Source organism: Phaseolus vulgaris, chromosome 2, assembly GCF_051622355.1.
Source record: "Phaseolus vulgaris cultivar YP4 chromosome 2, ASM5162235v1, whole genome shotgun sequence".
Taxonomy (NCBI): Eukaryota; Viridiplantae; Streptophyta; class Magnoliopsida; order Fabales; family Fabaceae; genus Phaseolus; species Phaseolus vulgaris.
Genome location: NC_143499.1, coordinates 12,372,433 through 12,394,148, shown reverse-complemented (window position 1 = coordinate 12,394,148; position 21,716 = coordinate 12,372,433). Strand labels below are relative to the sequence as shown.

The 21,716-nt window shown below is 34.4% G+C and overlaps 3 protein-coding genes across 3 annotated transcripts; 2 read left to right on the top strand and 1 right to left on the bottom strand.

The window, feature by feature from the left end:
• The first annotated feature begins 3,546 nt into the window (after nucleotides 1-3,546).
• LOC137809616 (putative ubiquitin-like-specific protease 1B) lies at nucleotides 3,547-4,333 on the top strand. Its single transcript, XM_090297857.1, has 5 exons — nucleotides 3,547-3,570; nucleotides 3,625-3,753; nucleotides 3,837-3,940; nucleotides 4,056-4,146; nucleotides 4,226-4,333. The coding sequence occupies exons 1-5, from the start codon at nucleotides 3,547-3,549 to the stop codon at nucleotides 4,331-4,333; spliced, it is 456 nt and encodes a 151-aa protein (XP_090153983.1).
• Nucleotides 4,334-6,150: 1,817 nt separating this feature from the next.
• Nucleotides 6,151-7,298, bottom strand: LOC137809048 (protein FAR1-RELATED SEQUENCE 6-like). The gene is made up of 3 exons (XM_068610189.1): nucleotides 6,630-7,298; nucleotides 6,427-6,530; nucleotides 6,151-6,157 (listed from the first exon to the last, which is right to left on the bottom strand). The coding sequence occupies exons 1-3, from the start codon at nucleotides 7,296-7,298 to the stop codon at nucleotides 6,151-6,153; spliced, it is 780 nt and encodes a 259-aa protein (XP_068466290.1).
• Nucleotides 7,299-9,603: 2,305 nt separating this feature from the next.
• On the top strand, nucleotides 9,604-10,271 carry LOC150029000 (uncharacterized). The gene is made up of 5 exons (XM_090297852.1): nucleotides 9,604-9,621; nucleotides 9,694-9,795; nucleotides 9,879-9,944; nucleotides 10,051-10,135; nucleotides 10,228-10,271. The coding sequence occupies exons 1-5, from the start codon at nucleotides 9,604-9,606 to the stop codon at nucleotides 10,269-10,271; spliced, it is 315 nt and encodes a 104-aa protein (XP_090153978.1).
• Nucleotides 10,272-21,716: the final 11,445 nt, after the last annotated feature.

Genomic DNA, 21,716 nt, shown 5'->3' with positions numbered 1-21,716 from the left:
TTTGGTAAAAGCAACGTGACATGTGATCTGAAAAGGGGGAAGAGTGTATTAGGGTTTGAAATTCAAATTTCCCGCAAGCATAGGAACGTGTAGAGATAGACGAACGGTGACTTCGGTGATTGCGGAGAAGAAGTTGTGTACGGTGACGGCGGAGAGGGCAAAGGTGCGAACTGACGGTGATGGCGGAGTAGTGCGAAGTGACGGTGGTGTGCGAAACGCTGCGAGGTGGTTTGCAAAACGGTACGAGGAAGGAGGAGAAGGTAAGTTTGTTTATTTTGGTGTAGTGATTGACCAAATTTGACTGCTATAGTGGATGTATTTGAGATTGTGCATGCATAACAAGAACCTATTAAAAAAGCATCATCTGTTTATCCAGAAATTTAAAGTTAAAAATTCAATGTGTAGGTAATTTCTTTTTTTTTTCATAGACAAGATGATAGGTAATCCTAGCAACTGAATCTGTATGGGGTGTGTGACTGTGAAGGATTTTGGATTGATGTTCTATTTCGTTGGCTGACGTTCGAAATTGATATACTGAGAAGCAACAAATGTATCTTAGAAATTAACGTGGGTTCATGGCCTAAGTCCTAAAGGGCAGTTAAAGGTTTTTGGTCTCCTAATCCTTCATATGAAATTTCATGAAAATCTTACAAGTCCTAACACATTTGGTAAGTTGGAGAATCATGTGTTCATAAAAGTACTTGTAATTCCAAAAGCCTCCTCTAAGGTTATTCTTTTTTGGGCATTTTGTTAACAACAAATAGGTATCATCATTTGGTGTACATATTATATTTAGTTTTTGGAACCCTTATAGTGTAAGTGGGGACCTATGTGTTAATAAGTGGGGACCCATGAATTACTTTCTGCTTGGTCATTGTCTTAAATTTTGTTTTTGGATTCCAAGAACTGGAAGTGATTGTTGTGTGTAGTTTAGACATAGTTGGATGGTATGAATGTTAATTGGGTGGGTTTTAGCATGAGTTGGTGGTCATTGGAACCCTTATAGTGTAAGTGGGGACCCATGTGTTAATAAGTGGGGACCCATGAATTACTTTCTGCTTGGTCATTGTCTTAAACTTTGTTTTTGGATTCCAAGAACTGGAAGTGATTGTTGTGTGTAGTTTAGACATAGTTGGATGGTATGAATGTTAATTGGGTGGGTTTTAGCATGATTTGGTGGTCATTGGAAACCTTATAGTGTAAGTGTGGACCCATGTGTTAATCAGTGGGGACTCATGAATGACTTTCTGCATGGTTATTGTCTTCAATTTTGTTTTTGCATTCCTGTAAGTGGAACTGATTGTTGTATGTAGTTTAGACATAGTTGGATGGTATCGATGTTAATTAGGTGGGTTTTAGCATGATGTGGAGGTCATTGGAACCCTTATAATGTAAGTGGGGACCCATGAGTTAATAAGTGCATAACTTTGTGCATGGTTATTGTCTTAAATTTTGTTTTTGCATTCTTGTAAGTGACACATAGTTGGACTGTATTAATGTTAATTGAGTGGGTTTTAACATGATGTGGTGGTCATTGGTTTTTTGAAGTTTTAGAGAATGGAAACTTCACGGTCCAAGAATTTTGTCCGTCATGCAAAAGCTGATATGAAGGTACTAATTTTACATTTTGTTCATAATAGTTGAATATTTTGTGAATTGACATGGTTGAATAAATAAAGTTGTTGTTATTGGTTTATGTTCTGATGTTGCAGGTACGAGTTAGGCACAATGTGCTGACTCAATATATTGTTGATATCAACCGTAAACTTAGTAGGTTTCAATAAGAAAGGATTAAACAAACTCCATTTAAGTGGATGCTTGAAATGGACAAAGTGTTGGATATATCTAACAACCTCATGAGAGAACTATTAAGTAGATGGGCAGCCGATAAGGAAGCATTTAGGATTAGAAAAAGTATAGTTACATTTTCAACTCTTGATGTGTGTTTTGCATTAGGATTGCCGGTTGTGGGGGAAGAGGTGAAAATGGAGAATGATGGGGGAGGTGTTGTGAATACATTGTTTGAAGAAGGGGAGGAAATGAATTTATCAACAATTTTGAAAAAGTTGGAGGATAAAAATTTGAACAAAAATGTTGATGATTTTGTTAGGTTATACATATTGCTAGGGTTATATGTATTTTATGTTCCTAGAACTTCTAGAACATTTACTTATTTTGCTTTTAAGTGTTTAGACAATTTAGATGCATTACAATTATATAATTGGGGGGGGGGGGGGTGCAGTGTATGATGTCTTAGTTACAAGTTTGACGAGGGCATCAAAAGTTTACTACGAAGACAAGAATGTTAGTGAAATATATTTGGCAGGTTGTGTCGTTGTTTTGCAGGTTAGTTAAAATTTCTAAAATTATGTTGTCTTAAATTATTAGTGATTTTGTTTAATTGTTAATTAGTTACGTACTATATTTTTGGAAATAGGTGTGGGCGGTCCACCATGTGGGTGTTGGCGACCGTGCCCAGTGTATTGGTTTTCCACGATTTTTGCATTGGCCGAGTGTTAATAATCGTGGAAGAAGGTTACATGAAGTTTTTTTATTTGCTGAGGTATATTTGCGAATTGTTTAGTTTTTGGTGCATGTTATTGCAGAAAATTTAGATTAACTCAAAAGTAAGTGTTTTTTCAGATTGTATGCGATTGGCCAGTAAGTGCTGAAGAGGAAGGAATCCAAATTTTGAAAGAAGCCTTAGCAGATTCTGATGAGGGTGTTGGGGAAGGTAGTGGTGGTAAAAGTGAGTGGGACGACTTAGTTTATCAGCACAAACTTTGTGAGAAGAAAGTTGTAGATAACGAATTAAAAATTGATCATTTGGATAGGCAAATTAAAGAGGTCCGACAAATGCTTGTTAAAGAAAACGAGTGGTCAGTTGGATTTGTGCGTGGAGCCAACCCAACCTCTCATGGAGCAAGCTGTGCTGGTCCAAGCTCATGCAGTTTGGATATTTCCAAAATTTATAAAACATTTTTTGCATTCAAGTTTGACATGAAACGGTAAGTACATATAATTGTAGGCATTACTTCATTTGTTGTTATTGCTTGATTATTGAGTTGGTGTTAAATGTTGATGTAGTGTCATTGTGGATATACAAAACAACATGTTGACGAGGCTGGATTTGCAATCATTAAGGCCGCGATCAAGAGTTGACAATATGGTAAAAATGTACATATTGTAGTAGTTGTTCTATTAACTTGTAATATTTACTTAGTTATGTTGAATGTGTTTGTAGGTTATGCTATTTGTAACCGGCTTCTTAAATATGAATCAAATTGTTCATTTTGGAGTGGTGAATCGCTTTTCATTCAATCCGTTTTTTGCGGTTAGTGTTGATTTAAATTCATTTTGATTTCTTTTAAGTTTTTGTTATTACTAATAATAGAGTTTGTTGTTGCAGACTCGTGTAATTGAGGAGATGATCAACAATGGGGTACAAAATTCATGGTCCAGTTTGGATTACATGTCATTTTATGAGAATGCTTTATTCCCATATCAGGGAATATCTTATTGTGATTATGTAAGTTAATATTATTGATGTTTTCTGTAAAAGTTGTTGGTGTTTGTTAGAATGGTGATGTTGAGTGTGACTTTAAACTTTGCAACGTTTTGTAGGTGTTTGTCCCAACCGTGTTCAAGAAACACTGGTGGTTGTACGCACTCAATTGTCGAACTAGGCAATTGCATGTATTGGACTCCATTGGTCATGGAATTCAAGATCGATTCAAGATTGATAAAGCAATGGTAAATACCTGGATGTTGTTGAATACTTATGAATATATTTGGTTTGGATTTCTTTATCATTGTTGTTAAATTGCATGTTGTAGGTTGATCGTCTACAACACCTTTTTGAAATTCTTGACGAATTTTCTGGAAAGAGTGGTGCTCAAATTTCATTTGTAAAAGGAAATGTTCCCCTACAACCGAATAGGTTAGTATTGATAGTAATATTCATATTCATTTTGATTTGATATTTTCTCTAATTTGGTTTGGAGTTAATATTTTGAATTCTTCTTTAGGGTTAAATTTATTTTGGTTGTATGCAGTTATGACTGTGGTATTTTAGTTGTGAAATATATGGAGTTGTGGGATGGTTCACAACACTTGGAAGGGAATACCTTTCCCAATTACACCACGGTAAGAGTTATTTTGATTACTTAATACATTTTATTTATAGTTTGGTGATTGCAAACTGATTCCATGATATATTATTTAGAAGGAGCTCCTACGCTTTCGTCAAGAGATGCTAACTTCGTGGGTGTTGCATGAGTGTAACGTTCAACGAAAAGCCGTATTGACAGATTTGGAAGTAGATTGCCCTTGATTTTTATTGGACACTTTCAATTGTAACAAAAAAAAGTGTTAGTTATAATGAGTTGATGTGAACAATGTAGATACTTTTATTTAATGAATGGAAGCATTCTCAATTTCATTTAAGTTATTTAATTTAAGAATTTTTTTATATCATATTTTGGGCAGAAAGTTGTCACTGGAGCACATGAATGTGAAGGTCTTTGTTAATAAATTAATTGGAACCCTTATAGTGTAATAGGGACCCTTGTGTTAAAAAGTGGGGACCCAAGAATAACTTTGTGCATGATCATTGTTTTCAAATATTTTTTTGGATTCCTGTAAATGGAAGTGAATGTTATGTGTAAGTGAGACATAGTTGCAGTGTATGGATGTTAATTGGGTGGGTTTTACCATGATGTGGTGGTCATAGAAACCCTTATACTGTAAGTGGGGACCCATGAATTACTTTCTGCTTGGTCATTGTTTTCAAATATTTTTTTGGATTCCTGTAAATGGAAGTGAATGTTGTGTGTAAGTGAGACATAGTTGCAGTGTATGAATGTTAATTGGGTGGGTTTTACCGTGATGTGGTGGTCATTGGAACCCTTGTACTGTAAGTGAGGACCCATGTGTTAATAAGTGGGGACCCATGAATTACTTTCTGCTTGGTCATTGTTTTCAAATATTTTTTTGGATTCCTGTAAATGAAAGTGAATGTTGTGTGTAAGTGAGACATAGTTGCAGTGTATGAATGTTAATTGGGTGGGTTTTACCGTGATGTGGTGGTCATTGGAACCCTTGTACTGTAAGTGGGGACCCATGTGTTAATAAGTGGGGACCCATGAATTACTTTCTGCTTGGTCATTGTTTTCAAATATTTTTTTGGATTCCTGTAAATGGAAGTGAATGTTGTGTGTAAGTGAGACATAGTTGCAGTGTATGAATGTTAATTGGGTGGGTTTTACCGTGATGTGGTGGTCATTGGAACCCTTGTACTGTAAGTGGGGACACATGTGTTAATAAGTGGGGACCCATGAATTACTTTCTGCTTGGTCATTGTTTTCAAATATTTTTTTGGATTCCTGTAAATGGAAGTGAATGTTGTGTGTAAGTGAGATATAGTTGCAGTGTATGAATGTTAATTGGGTGGGTTTTACCGTAATGTGGTGGTCATTAGAACCCTTGTACTGTAAGTGGGGACCCATGTGTTAATAAGTGGGGACCCATGAATTACTTTTTGCTTGGTCATTGTTTACAAATATTTTTTTGGATTCCTGTAAATGGAAGTGAATGTTGTGTGTAAGTGAGACATAGTTGCAGTGTATGAATGTTAATTGGGTGGGTTTTACCATGATCTGGTGGTCACAGAAACCCTTATACTGTAAGTGGGGACCCATGTGTTTATAATTGGGGACCCATGAATTACTTTCTGCATGGTTATGGTTTTCATGTTGCTTTTTCTCACTGCAACTGCATGCATGCAGGGGAGGGGATTACAATAATTTTATGACCAACCTAATTGTCATTCCATTCAACGAAATTGAATGCAACAAATTTAAAATGATTGTATTTTGAAGACATCATGGTTATCATTTTGTTCAATACCCAAGGTACAACCAAATGGTGCAAGAATGGTTTTTATATAACCATCTATTGAAACAAAGAAGACATGAAATTGATTTGTAACTTAACATTGCAGTACAACAAATATTATTAATACATATAGGAATTTATCCCATGTACGATGTTCAAATAGTGAGGAGTTGTGATGCACCAAAAATGATAAAGGTTCTCTTCTATGTCATATAAAACACTTCCTTGTGTGCAAAAAGTTTTGTGGATCCTTCATTACAACCTGCAACCAAATAATGAATTTAACTTACATGAATAAATTGATATCTATAGAACATTTGTTGGGTTTAAGGTCACAAACCTAAACAACTCTGATGCATTTGATTCTTGAGATATTGGTAAATTAGTTTGGACTGAGTTCAACAATGAAAGAAAGCCAACAGACCCCGTACTTGACACCTACACTTTATTTCGTAGTAATTAAACAAAACAAGAAGTTCCAAACGTGAAAAATAGTGAAGAAGTACAACAGCAAATACAATAGACACGTACCCCGCAATTGCATTAGTCATCCCATTGAATGAATTCATGTTCCCTTCAGTTTGATCAGGCAGATTTGCTTGAACACCTCCCACATAACTTCCTTCCTCAATTCCCTAAGGCATTTAGTTTTGAATTAGATATAATATTTACATTTGACATATCAAAGTAAACAAAATAATGAAAAGGTAATGAAAAGAAATAGTTTTACTAACTGTAGTTGGCTGACTAGGAAGTTGACGTCTAGTACATGTATTTTTTCTTCTCGGAGCCTTTTCACACCTGGATTTTTGTCGTGTTGATCGCAGCCGACCCTTTCTTTTCACAAGTATAGGGCTATGGATATCACCGTTGATGTTGATTGTTGTGGTAGGAGTACTTGGTGTTGGTTGTTCAGGACCTCCACAAATGTTATGCTTTGTCCTATCTTGATCATGTCTTCGTTGACCATATTCCAACACAAATTTGTCAAGTTGTTTATGCAAGATTTCTGTTGTATTAATTTCCTCGCTGGCATGTTCAGCTATGTCATAAAACTTCTTGCACAATCCATCATACCTTTGAACTTGTGGATCCTTGTCTTTTGTGCCAAAGGATGATCTTATGTACGTGTGCTTTCGCCTTAGATTTTTACTCCACCTTTTCAATACATACTTTTTTGGGACTTTTGTCACTTTTTCTTGAGCAAGGACAACAAGGCAGTGCCGACACAAAATTCCCCTAAATTCAAATAACAAGCAAGTGCAACATACATGTAGTTGTTCACGGTCAAAAAGAACTATTACATTGCGGTGTTCAGGTTTACCATTTTGGAAAGACTCCTCTACAACAGTGAAACGACATGCATGACCCTCAATATAGGCATTAGTAACAGCACAATTCATTTTTCCTCTAAACTCCCCTTGCACCTCATTCAATTTTGCATGTGTGTATTCCGATTGGAACTGTCTTTCAATGCAAAGTCGAGATTCTCGTAACCACCAGCAGCAGACACAAAAGATCTAAAAGTCTTATTTATACGAACCCCAACATCGTCATTAATATCCAACACTCTTTTTGTCTGCAAAGATATTTTCCTATTACCGTGAAACAATCTAGAATTCGTTGGGCTCAATTGATGTGAGTGTTCCTCGTGTACCGACATAATATACCACTTGCCTTCTTTTATTTCAACAGTTATACGAGCCGGACATTCAACCGTCTGAGTAGGGTGAGTGCTTAATTCTGGTGGAATCGCAGACATGTAATTTCCCGCCCTAGCACATACCAAGATGAAGTACCTTAATTCCTTGTCAGGTCCTTTTTTCAAACTTCGAGTTCTAATTGCAAAACCCTTTTTAATGCCATATTGTCAGTAATAACTTTTCACGGCATCTGCAGTGTCAAAACACATTCCAACTGTAGGAGCTGATTCATCAACTACATTTGGAACGGACTCATCAATATTGATCTGGGAATCTGTATCAGAAAGTATATTTGCCACATAATCATTCCCAGCTAAATGATTCGAATGCTGAGATTCTTCAAAGAACGGAATGTCATCAAGTGACAAATCTGCCATTACCTTAAACCTGTTGTGTGTACAATGCTTAGCTTAACTCACATTGACAAAAAACATGAATGCATATGTATACACTTTTCTTTATATAACTTAACTTAAACATTTCAAACAATGAACAAAATAAATCTACTGCATTATTAAACAACTATGACTAGTTTTATGCATTATTTAACAATTTGCACAAAGTTACAAATAAGCTATGTATTGAATGCAAGATTACCTTCACCAACAGAACCTTCAATGGTTATCTGCTAACTTGAATGTGTAGTTAATGCAATGAAGAAGAACTGTTGCTATCAATGAATGCTGACAGTGCTGGATGTTATCTGCTCTTGAATTTGTAGTTAATGCAATGAAGAACAATGAAGAAGAACTGTTGCTATCAATAAATGCTGACAGTGCTGGACGTTATCTGCTCTTGAATTTGTAGTTAATGCAATGAAGAACAATGAAGAAGAACTGTTGTTATCAATGAATGCTGACAGTGCTGGACGGGATGCTGGACGTGGTGCTGGACTTTGAGGAAGGCACGCACTTTCTCTTTAATGTGTGAATGGAAAAATCAGAATTTGTGGCATTGAGGAATGTATCCCACCTGCAAAAAAGTAAAGTTAAAGTTGGAGCAAAACTATCCTTGCACGTAACATTCATGGCAAATTCAGCATTTATTGCCATTTTCAGAAGAATATCGTACTGCACCTCACTTTAAAAGATATTTTAAATAAAATTGTTGCATTTATGCTATGTTATTAATTAGACAAGACATTTTCTTTTACCTTGCTTGAAACGTCAACATGTGCCCAACGTTCATCTTTATATGGCACTCACCTAAACTGCACCTCACCTTAAAAAATATTTAAAAAAACAAATTATTGTTGCATTTATGATATGTTATTAATTAGACAATACATTTGCTTTTTCACAGAAATCCCTTTTCCTTGCTTCAAACGTCAACATGTGCCCAACGTTCATCTTTATATGACACCTCACCTAAATTGCACCACACCTAAACTGCACCTCACCTTAAAAAATATTTAAAAAACAAATTATTCTTCCATTTATGATATGTTATTAATTAGACTATACATTTGCTTTTTCGTCCCTTTTCCTTCCTTCAATAACATGTGCCCAACGTTCATCTATATATGGCATGCGATAGGATGAATTTGTTGAACTATACATTCATTCCAAATGGAGCATGGGAAAGGCTTGATATCGACGACAATGACATTGGTAGTTATGTACGACGTTGCAACTCTACTACCAATGTCATTCCCGGACCAGCTGGTAATGTGCAAGCCATGATTCTTAATCGGAACTCTGAGCCGCCAGTAAACACTCAAGAATTTATAAACCGTATAGGTCAACAAACTTATGATCGTGATTTTACATCCAACCAATGGAAATGGTCAGAAAAATTCCTTCAATTCCAAGGTAATACTCAATCACGTTTTTTAGAATGGAACAACAAAAGTTTATGTCTAATGATGTTTTCATTTTATTGCGAAGGAGAAATTGAAGGACGTGGTTCTGAATAGAGATCATTCCTGGGAAGTTTGAAAGAATTAGATGTTTTCCCACTCTTAAGTTGTCTAATCAAATCATGCAAGCACACTGGTCTAGGAGACATGTTAATAACAATTAAGGTAATATACCTATTATGTAGTCTTTCTTACATTTTGCAGAAGAAGTTGTATATTAAATTTCTTGCTTTACAGGATCCGACGGGGACTGCAAGTGCAAGTGTTCATGGGAAGGTTTTAAAGAATGAAGAATTTGGTTCTCTAATTGAAGTTGGCTCTGTCTTAGTCTTAAAGAATGTATTAACGCACAAAAAACAAACTTTTCTTTTACAATTCCATATGTCATGTCATTCATACAAGTATTTTTGTGTGCTTTTTAGGTGGGCATTTTCACTCCAAATCGAAGGAACTTCTACCTTAATATCACTCTTAACAACATTGTCAAGGTATGTAGTCAAACAACATAAATGTAATACAACTGTGCAGGTTAAAATAATAATCGTCTTCTTTACATTACATTACATGCTTGAAATTAAATTGTCATTCATGTAGGTTTTCAATTCTGACATATGTCCACCCACTGACGACTTAGTTCGTGCTTGTCATCCAGTAGTAAGACTTCCACCCACGACTCTAGGTACAATACAAGAAATGAACAACACTTTAAAAACTATAATGAAAGTTGCTCATGTATATTGTCTAACATTTGACTTCCTCATCAATTTTCAGATGCAGAAAAGATGGAGTTATTATTCAAGGCCATCAAAAAATAAGGAATTAGACAATCTTGAATATTATGTAGCTCGAACTTGTATATAAAGCACCTAAAAACATATCCATTAATGAATCATCAGTTTTTGGGTTTTTCACCATTCAGTACAAAGTTCATTAATAAAAACAATATTACGAAATTAATCAATAACAATACTGTTAATGAATAACAAAATTAATCCACTTACACATTCAGAGTTTCCACAATAATTACTCCTGAACAAAATTATTGGTGCAATACTACAAATTACAATGGTTTCAACAATGTCAGCAAAGCATACATCCACTAACTTAAAAACAAAAAACACCTAAAAACATATCCATTAATGAAGCATCAGTTTTTGGGTTTTTTTGGCTTCCTCCTTGAATATGTGGTCCAAGGTGTTTTCAAAACAGCACTCTTGAAATGTTTCCTCGGTTCACCGTTCATTTTAGGAAACATGTTGACTTCTTCATTTGGTTGGACTTCATCTACATGTAATTGTTTATCTTCATGTACATCTTCATGACTGTTGAATTCTTCATTTGGTTCTACTTCATCTACATGTAATTGTTTATCTTCATCTACATCTTCATGACTGCTTTCTGCCTTTTTCAAGTATGTGCAATCCATTGCAAGAGGTTCAACTTCAACTACTTATGACTGAGTATCACGACGAAGACAATTTCTCCTTGCAATTAACTCAACTATGTCATTAACCTTTTTCTCCATACTTGTGATTAATAATTCCTGCTCCTCAGATTTCCGCATCAGTTGAAGAACTTTCACCCTCATTGCACGGACTTCATCCTTTGTTGGTTTCTTCTTCGTAATTCGACACCCAATTTGGTCAAAAGCTTCTTCAACAAATTTACTGCAAAGTTCTTCATTGGAAGCACATAACTCAACAACAACCTGTTTGTTGACATATATAATTCCAAAAATAATTATCTACATTCAAAACAACATTAAGGTAATACAAATTACAAAAAAAAAACATACCTTATTCTTACGCAGACCACGTTCAAGTTCATGGTCACCAACTCTAACATTCATCCAATGCATGATACGGGGATGTTTATTCCCACTAGTAGGTACTTGACGCTTATAAGAGAACAAATGTTCCATCGCCCATATCTGAACAATGAATACAAAAAAGGCATTTATTAAAAGGTCAACACAGATGCACAATTATTACAAACATTTACCAATAACAAAAATATTTCATTTTACCTACAAGAGGTAAACGCAACCATCCACATGGATATACGACATATTTTCCCGCGTAATCCATTTTGAAGCTGAACACAAACTATCAACCAAAATCTCATACACTAAACCCCCCCAATTATACATATCAAGTTTGTCTAAATCATCAACAAGGTTAAACAACCCATCATGAACTAAACCCAATCTAGTAGGGAGAATAAACTCCGACAAACCTAACAAGACATACAACTTACAAAAGTCCTCTGAGGAAATATCATTCCCAAGTTTCAAAATAACAGAATATATCATTTCCACAGTTACACGACCTTCTTCAAAAAAACTCCTTATGTGAGATATAATACTACTTTTCCTTAAATCAATTTTTCTACCACCTACTCTAAGACTTACACCTAAACACACATCTACCAAACTAAACGACACAAATTGATACTGAATTGAAAAACTTTGCTTCCTCTCCACCCAAGAACTACATAACTTACTTAAAAGTCCACGACTCAATTTGATGTCCTCACGAACAAACAAAAGCCATCCAAATGGGTGGACTGTATAATACTCTTTTGTTGCAAAGTTATAACCATGTTCATAACAACCAAACGCTTTGACCTGCAATTGTGCCTAAACACCTGTATATCAAAATCAAATACAAATACACTATAATAATTAAAATTAAAGATAAATAAATGTAATTGTCATGTATACTTAAAAACAAAAAACATCATTTCAAAGAAACCTTAGCTTGACCCTCAGGATGACGATCAATCGTAAGAACCTCCTCATCTGAACATCCGCTAATTGACATTATATCCTCAAACAATTTTGTGAATGTTTCCTGTTGAGAACGAAACCAACATACACTCTTATAACATCAGTATGCTTATGCTTCAATAATAGAACATTCAGTAAATTTAGAGCAACATGAATGGTTGTGCAGTTCTATTAATACCTCAATTCTTAAATATATGTGCAGTTCTATTAATAAATAAGTTTTTTATTCTACATGCAGATTTGGGTCTATGCAAACAATTTTGAATATTTTTTGGTGGCAGTGGTGGTCCTTCAAAGAAAGGCCCATGAGGATTGGGCAGTGAAGCATAATTACAGTGTCTAATAATACAAGGCTTTTGAAATCATAGGGATTAAATTGCTCAACCTAAATAATCTCAAGGACTACCAACAGCTTACTCGTACTTATTTCAGTTGTGGTCTTATACTATATTTTTATCTTGCTGGATAAATATGACGCTGTTCATATTCTCTCACTTTTGATATTTTTGTCAATAATGTAAAATAGACACAGTTGAAGTCCTAGTGTTAAAAAAATTAAAACAATAATATAAAGCTATATATATATATATATATATATATATATATGAAACCCCAAACCTATTTAATCTTCGTTGATTTAAAATTAACAAAAAATAATTTGTGTGAATGTTTCCTGTTCAGAACCAAACCAACATACACTTCTAATAAAGTTTTCTCCATACAAGGGGAATCATATCTCTATTTGAATCTCACTAGTAAGAAATTATTTGAAAAAGATTGTCTGGAGGACATTACAGAATGCATGTAATCAATTTTAAATATTGGAAGAAGAGTTAAGGATCAGAATTACTATAAACTACAATTTAATTCCAAGCAATTACTAAGCAGTATGATCACAAAAGTGGCATCAATTGGCACTTCTCTTCAGCTCATCAAATAGGGCAACATACACTTACAAATGGGAGCAATCAGATTTTCAATTAACCAAGCCTTTTCCATCACCACGTGGCGGCACATCATTAGCAACTACAAAGGGATTTAGAGAGAACATAAAACAATATTGTCCCACAATTTCATCAATAACTAACATAAAAGAATACTGCCCTATAGTTGTTTGTTACATTAGTGTCTCACACACCCATCCATTGCAAATTTAGGAACCAAATAGCAATTTCAACATAGTTGCAAATTTTAAAACTAAATAACTTGTACCGTCCCGTATCCGGGCGTTGACTAAGTCAAGGTCAAAGTCAACGGCTGGGGAGTCAAAGTCAACACAAGGCGTCGCCTGGGTGTTGAGACGCCAAGCGCCAGCATCGCCGAGAGGAAGCGTCGCCAAGGCAAGGCATCGCTTAGGTGAAGGCGTCGCCCAACCAGGGCGTCGCCAGATCAAACAGTGTAAAAACAAGTCAATCACAGCGTGGTTCCCCGATACCCATGGGTAGGAAAGACCATGGAGGGAGCGACGCCGTGGGAAGGCCTCAGGTCCCAATAGCACGGGGCAGCGATAAAGAGAAGGAAAAGGTGGCTTCAAGGCCATAGTAATAGTATCAGTGAAGGGCAGCCTGACTCGTGAAGTGCTCCTGCCGCCCCAGAGACGCCTGTGGGGCAGATACGACTCAAGAGGAAAGCCACGCCCAGGGCAACCGGGTGCAGAGTACAAAAGGAAGGCAGATACGCTCTCAAAGTAAGTGACTAGATACTTGGGGGCATGAGTTGGCACCCATAAAGTCACCCCTAGCGCAGTAGCACTCCCAGCAGGAGGACTCACACGTAGAAACGTCCCCAGGTGGGCCGAAGCGCCCCCAGATGGGGTCATGACGTCGTGAGGCCCTCCACGTGTACGACAGCCATGCCAGAATAGAAACACCCTTTAGTCAGGTGCCAGGTAATTAAAAGTTATTCAATACAGTTTCCCTTTCGAGCATTCAGGTACTATAATGGCTCCCGAGCGTTTCAACGTCTTAAATGCGCTACGTTTTCCAATTAAGCGCTTTAATGAGTGCGTTACGTTTGTGATTGAAAGCGCTTTAAGGCGCTTTAAATGCTTGGGTAGTTTAAATAGCGCAGAGAATGTTGGAAAAAGGGTTGGAACTTTTGGCAAATTTCCCAGAAACTCTCTAGTTGCTTGCTCGAGCCTTGAGGTTACGCACAAGGGACTAGGGAAAGATTTTTGCTAGAAGGAGAAATATACACTAGACACAGTTTCCTTTTACCACCTTCAGAGTGCCATACGCGGTGCTCCGATACGGAGGTGCACAGTTTTTGGTGTTTCTTGCTGGCTGACTTGAGCGTCGGAGTGCACACGGCCGCTAGGGCGCCTCTTTGTCCTCTTTTTTGCAGGAATCCACAGGCAACCAGTGGGAAGGAGTCCCTAGCTGACGGTTGAGGTCGCGCACGAAGACGTCCCGGTCAACCGGACGGAACATAACTATTTCAACACATTTACAATTTAAGAACCAAAGAACAGAATAATTTAAAACTAATTTAAAAAGGTACATGGTGGAATCTTCACTCTAACAGGAAGGCTTGTAACATCAATGATGTAAGGCTTTTCAAGACACCAATAACTAAATTGGGGCAGCAAAGGTTTAATGATATTTTCAAAAAAATTTCACAACGAATGTAGAATGCAAATGAGTCAAATGTAGACCAAATTTACTCAGCTAACTAAACTCCCAAGAAATTAGATGAAAATAAAATAACATTTTAACCAAAATTGATTCTACTAACCTCTTCTTCATCTTTGGTCGGATCCAATATAATACAATAACTATCTGTTACAGAACGACATATTGGCACCAAACAGACAAGGATGACAATTAATTACTATTAATAGAATTAAAATGTAGAAATAAACCAAGAGACAAACTAACTAGTGTACATTACCAGGAACATGCTTTGAAGAATTCCAGTCTCTATAGGTGCATCACATGCTGCATAAACTATACATGGAAGAAGCTATAAGTTAAGTTAAGTTAAAAAAAAGAAGCAAAAATCCATAAGCATATATTTTAAATATTAAGTTAGGATATGATTAGGTTTTAGAAGCAAGCCTGGTTAGCCAATAAGAACTCATTGGCTTGAGATGCAGCTGCAGCTTCAGACACCAACGCCTTTATGACCAAAGTCTTAACCTCCCAGGGTTTGTAAGGAAAACCCTCTCTCGCATACGAGTTAACCAACACTGCAGTTCCCTCCTTCACCAATTGCTAGGAAACCCTAAAAAGTCATTCAACATATATAAAATCAAAACACCAATAAACCCCAGTGTCCAACACTCCAAAATCCCAACATCCAACAAATAAACGAAATCGAAAAACGCTAAGTCCTAAAAAATCAAAACGAAACCAATGAAAACTTGACGAAAAATTATATGAAAATAGATGCCAAATCAAAGAGCTCACCGGAATCAGAATCGCAGACGTTACCGGAATCAGAATCGCACACGTTACCAGAATCGGAATCGCAATTTCAGAAATATCCAAACAAAAACGAAATCCAATGTAATGCGGTACCGATATCGCACTACAAATCGTGCTGATTGTAGACTTCACTGGAATCGGAATGAGAATCACTACCACTCCAAATCGCACTCCAAATCGCACTGAAAAAATGGAGCTAATCTTTTACTACAGAACCCTAAATTTTAAAATTTTGCCACCTCAACAATACTGACCACATAATACTTTATTATATTTTCATCCAAATCGGCAGGCATAATCTGGCGAACACTTAGGGTGTCAAATTATCGGTTACATATATGTTACATATATATATACTCCCTCCGCTCACTGCAACATACCTAATCCGTCCCTTACTTTTTCTCTAGTGCCCATTCTCTTTCTGGAAATGGAGCAGCAACTTCTTATCAAACTGTTCATTTCTTTTTAAATATATTTATTGATTTGTATTAAAATTATTAAAAAAATAATAATTATTAAATTATACGTATATTTATTTATGTAATTATACATCATTATTTGAAACTTTTGAAAATTCCAATGGTCGTGGAAATTGGAAGCGTTGGGATTGAAAATTGGAGAAATGTCTGAAGCCTTCTTCGCCTTCTTCTTCTTCTTATTCTTCTTCTTGTGCTCGTCTTCCATTGAAGATTCAGGCTCGACCTGATTGGAACTATTGTCATTTGAGGCCTTGCGTTTCTTCGCCTTCTTCTGGAGTTTGGAGGGACTATCCACAATGATTTTTATTTGTTTTTTGGCACTGAACTTCTTCATTTTCTTGACTCTAGGCATGGTGATGGAAGCCGTAAGGAGGAAGAGAAAGGTGGTGTGGCTATGAGGGGTAGACAAAACTGTATATATGAAAAACGCACGGTTAGGGCACGCGACATAGCAAAATATATGAATATTTAATATCTTACGTGCTTTTAATTTATTTTCTTTTAATTCTTTACTTGTGGTTTTTATTTTAGTATTTTTTTTGTTAACTTTTTCTTTGACTTTTCTTTAATAGTTGTAAAATTTATTCTTGTGCAGAGTAGAAAATTTGTTTTTCTTCTATATTAAGTTTGTATTTTATTTTGGTTTATTATTATAGTTGTTATTATAAATTTTTAAGTTGTTAATTTATTTTTATAAAAAATTAAAATAACTATCACAAAATATCTTGTTTGATTTAGGATAATAATTCTTTTAGTACATTAATTTTTTTATTTTTATGAGATTAATTGGATTTTTTTAATTAAATACATTTAAATTTTAATTATAAAGTAAGAACTTGAAATTCTTTATATTTTTAATTGCGGACATTGGTTATAGTGACTACTTTTTTATTTAAAATAATTATCACAAAATATCAGAGTTTGAATATTTCCAGATATTATCTAGAAGAAAATTATCAAATATAAATATATTTTAGAGACAAAAAATAATTATTTGTTATATTGACTAATTTATATATTATTTTAGAGTTTAAAAAAATATTGACATCTAAATTAGTTTTTAATATTTATAAATAGTTTCTAAATTGATATTTAATCCAACTCGTGCTCTTCTCTCAAAATCAATCCTTAATCTTGTTCCTCAAAATCACTTTCCTAAATCCCTCGTTGTTGTTGTGAGGTTGGGAACCTCTTAAGTAATTTGTCATGATCTTCAGTGCTCTTCTCTCAAAATCAATCCTTCATCTTGTTCCTCAAAATCACTTTCCTAAATCCCTCGTTGTTGTTGTGAGGTTGGGAACCTCTTAAGTAATTTGTCATGATCTTCATTTTCTACGTCACAAGTGCATTCTGCTCTAAACAATTATTTAGAATAATTTTATATAATAATTGACTATAATTTAATAATCATTATTTCTTTAATTGGTAGCACATGGATGAAGCTAGTGGCCACAATAACACCCGCAACAAAAAAGCTTTATAATGAAGAAAAGATCATTCTCCACAGATATAAATTTTCCCAGAAGAGGATTACACATCTAAACATCTAATTGTACTTGCAATCAGAATTGATGTCAAAACAACTATTTTGTATCAAAATAAAAGAAGAAAAGAACAATTGATTGTTTCTCTTACATTTGGCCATTATAGATAAATCTTTAAAAAAAAAAGATTGTGTACAATCATTGCATACAGTAATTGCATACAATAATTACGTGTATATTATTTAATCATTATTTTCTTAATAGGTAACACGTAATGAAGCGAGTAGCCACAACTTTCATAGCTATCCGGGAGGCCGCGATTTTTGCCATTAAACATTGTTGCATAAGCTCTTTATCTTTATATTGGTAGTAGTAGTTTTGGAGAGTAACTTTATCTGAACATGGATTAAAATTCATGTTAATTATGTTTTCTATCTTTCTACACGCAAACCTGCATAATATAATAAATTATAGTTAGTTAGTGATTGATTATATGAGATGATTATAAAAAAAATGTAGTATGAGAAGTAATTGAGAAGTAATCCAACTTTGATGTGCTTTGTGGTGACCGATTTGTTGTCCATATGACACAATGTACCGACTTGCTATCCCTCGAGAAAAACATATTTCATCTTGAGTAGGATATTGATAATTATCTTTAAAAATAAACTTGAAATACCTCTCGACACATATATTTCGTATCGATAGTGTAGGGAAGGACTGCAATGCGAGACTTTTGTTCCCAAATATTTAGTACTCACAAAGACACTTGTTTTAGATGGAAACCTGTTGTGATCAAGAGGGTGATCCTTACTATTAACAAATTCAGACAAGTTATAATAATAAGAGTTAGGCGTTTCTCCTTGTGGCCATGCTTTGAAACCATCTCTAAAAATCTTAATGTCTGGTATCGAAACGAAACACCCTCTCAATAATATCACAATTGTTGTAGTTAATTGTCAAGTGATTTCCCTCAATGTTGTCCACAAATTTTGGACTTCAGACGAATTTTCTTCATCTTGAATAATGAAAATTGTGATGAACATCCTCTGAATTGATTATTTTCTAAATGGATTGCCATTTTTTAACCAACCCTATAAAAAATAACTATAAGAAAATTATTAAATAGTTACCAAATTATAAAATTTAGAGACAAAAAATAATTAGTCAACTATATTGATTAAATTAGATATTAAAAAAATACTCATATCTAAAATGGTTTCTATTATTAATAAAAATAAATTATTTGTTTAATTGGTAACACGTGGATGAAGCTAGTGGCCACAATAGCACCTGCAAGAAAAAACTTTATAATGAGGAAAAGATCATTCTCCACCCAGGTATCAATTTTCCAAGAAGAACATTACACATCTAATTGTGCTTGCAATTAGAATCAATGTCAAAGCATCTATTTTCAATCAAAATAAAAGAAGAAAACAACAATTGATTGTAATCTAGCCATTATAGATATATCTTTGAAAAAAGAAGGAATTGCGTACAAAAATTACATATAATTATTTAATCATTATTTTCTTAATAGGTAGCACGTGATGAAGCCAGTAGCCACAATCACACCCGCAAGTACAAAGTTCGTTCCCTGGTGAAATGTCAGTCATTGTTGTAGACTCTTCCGACACTCGTCATTGGTTTTACGCAACTTCTTGTTGGCCCGCGCATATTTCTTTATAGCTATTCGTGAGGCTGAATTTTGCCATTAAGCGTTGTTTCATAAGCTCTTTATCTTTATATTGGTAGTAATAGTTTTGGAAAGTAACTTTATCTAAAAGTGGATTAAAATTCATTATCAGTATGTTTTCTCTCTTTCTACACGTAAACCTGCAAAATATAATAAGTTATCAAAAGCCTTCACATTAAGAAAATATCATTTTCATGGACTCAACACATGTATCACTTTGTCCAGAAGAGGAATACACACCCGCAAGTACAAAGTTCGTTCCCTGGTAGAACGTCGGTTACGTTGCTACATACTGTTTCGTAACTCTTCATTGGTTTTACGCAACTCCTTGTTGGCCCGCGCATGTTCCTTCATAACTATCTGGGAGGTTGCGATTTTTGCCATTAAGAGTTGATGTAGAAGCTTTATATTGGTAGTAGTAGTTTTGGAGACAAACTTTATCTGAAAGTGGATTAAAATTCATTATCAGTATGTTTTCTCTCTTTCTACACACAAACTTGCATAATATAATAAATTATAGTTAATTAGTGATTGATTATATGAGATGATTATAAAAATAATGTAGTATAAGTAATTGAAAAGTAATCCAACTTTGATGTGTTTTGTGGTGACCGATTTGTTGTCCATATGACACCACACTGAATATATCGACTTGCTATCCCTCGAGGAAAACTTATTTAATCTTGAGTAAGATATTGATAATTATCTTTAAAAATAAACCTAACTGAAATACGTCCCGACGCATATATTTTGTATCGGTAGTTTTATATTTGAGACCTATATGGAAGCATTGCAATTGGGACTTTGGTTCCCAAATATTATTGTTACTATTACTCACGAATTAGATGGATACCTGTTGTCGTCAAGAGGGTGACCTTTACTATTAACCAATTTAGACAAGAAAGTTATAAGAGTAAGAGTTGGACATTTCTCCTTGCAGACATGCTTTGAAACCATTTCAAAAAATCTTCCTGTAATGTCTGGTATCGAAACAAAACACTCCAGTAATATCATATTTCCTCTAATGAACTGTCAAGTGTTTTCCCACAGTGTTGACATTGTGGATATTAGTCTATAAATTTTGGACATCAAATCAACCAATTTACTTCATCTATAACTAATGAAAACTGTGATGAACATCCTCTGAATTAATAATTTTTTGAAGGGATTGACATTTTTTAACCAACCTTATAAAAGATCACTACATGAAAATCATTAAACAGTTACCAAATTTTAAATTTACTGACAAAAAATAATTAGTCACTATATTGATTAAATTATATACTAATTTAAATACTAAAAATATATTCATATCTAAATTGTTTTCAATTATTAATAAAAAAAAATTAAAAGGATTTCTAAATTGGTATCCAAATTAGCTACCTTAAGTTTTACCTATTAATATTTTAGGTTCTAAATTGATTGTTTCTTAAAATCACACTCGCATAAAAAAAACCTTTACATTAAGAAAATATGCTTTTCTTGGGTCATGATCTTCATTTTCTACATCAACACGTGCATTCTATTCTAACTAAGGTCGAAAGTAACACCAGAAATATAAAGAATACAATAATTACATACAAAAATTGCGTACAAAAATTGTATACAATAAGTTTACATAATAATTACGTATAATTTCATAATCATTATTTGTTGAATTAGTAGCATGTGGATAAAGTTAGTGGCCACAATAACACCTATTATAAAAAGCTTTATAATCAGGAAAAAATCAATCTCCATGCAGGTATCAATTTTTCCAAAAGAGGATTACATATCTAATTGTACTTGCAATCATAATCGATACCAAAGCATCTATTTTGTATCAAAATAAAAGAAGAAAACAACAACTGATTTTTTTTTTAAATCTAGCCATTATAGATAAATATTTAAAAAAAAAGAATTGCGTACAATAATTACATATAATTATTTAATCATTATTTCCTTAAAAGGTATGTTAGTAGCCACAGTTACACCCGCAAGTACAAAGTTCGCTCCCTAGTGGAACGTCGGTCACATTAGTGCACACTCTTCCGCAACTCTTATTGATTTTACACAACACCTCGTTGGCTCGCACATCTTCCTTCATAGCTATCTGGGAGGCTGTGATTTCTGCCATTAAGTGTTGTTAGAAAAGGTCTTTATCTTTAGATTGGTAGTAGTAGTTTTGTTGAGTAACTTTATATGAAAGTGGATTAAAATTCATTATCAGTATGTTTTTTCTCTTTATACACGCAAACCTGCATAATATAATAAATTATAGGTAATTAGTGATTGATTATATGAGATGATTATAAAAATAATGTAGTATGAGAAGTAATTGAAAAGTAATCCAACTTTGATGTGTTTTGTGGTGACCGATTTGCTGTCCATATGACACCACACTGAATG

What these genes read in the sequence shown, in the direction of transcription:
- LOC150029000 (XM_090297852.1), top strand. An exon ending in CTGTCTTAGTCTTAAAGAAT is followed by an intron (nt 9,796 to 9,878) that starts GTATTAACGCAC and finishes TGTGCTTTTTAG; the next exon opens with GTGGGCATTTTCACTCCAAA. An exon ending in CTCTTAACAACATTGTCAAG is followed by an intron (nt 9,945 to 10,050) that starts GTATGTAGTCAA and finishes TCATTCATGTAG; the next exon opens with GTTTTCAATTCTGACATATG.
- LOC137809616 (XM_090297857.1), top strand. Translation starts at nt 3,547, where the DNA reads ATGTTTTCTGTAAAAGTTGTTGGT. An exon ending in GTTCCCCTACAACCGAATAG is followed by an intron (nt 3,941 to 4,055) that starts GTTAGTATTGAT and finishes GGTTGTATGCAG; the next exon opens with TTATGACTGTGGTATTTTAG. An exon ending in CCTTTCCCAATTACACCACG is followed by an intron (nt 4,147 to 4,225) that starts GTAAGAGTTATT and finishes TATATTATTTAG; the next exon opens with AAGGAGCTCCTACGCTTTCG.
- LOC137809048 (XM_068610189.1), bottom strand. Translation starts at nt 7,298, where the DNA reads ATGAATTGTGCTGTTACTAATGCCTATATTGAGGGTCATGCATGTCGT. An exon ending in TTCCTAGTCAGCCAACTACA is followed by an intron (nt 6,531 to 6,629) that starts GTTAGTAAAACT and finishes TAAATGCCTTAG; the next exon opens with GGAATTGAGGAAGGAAGTTA.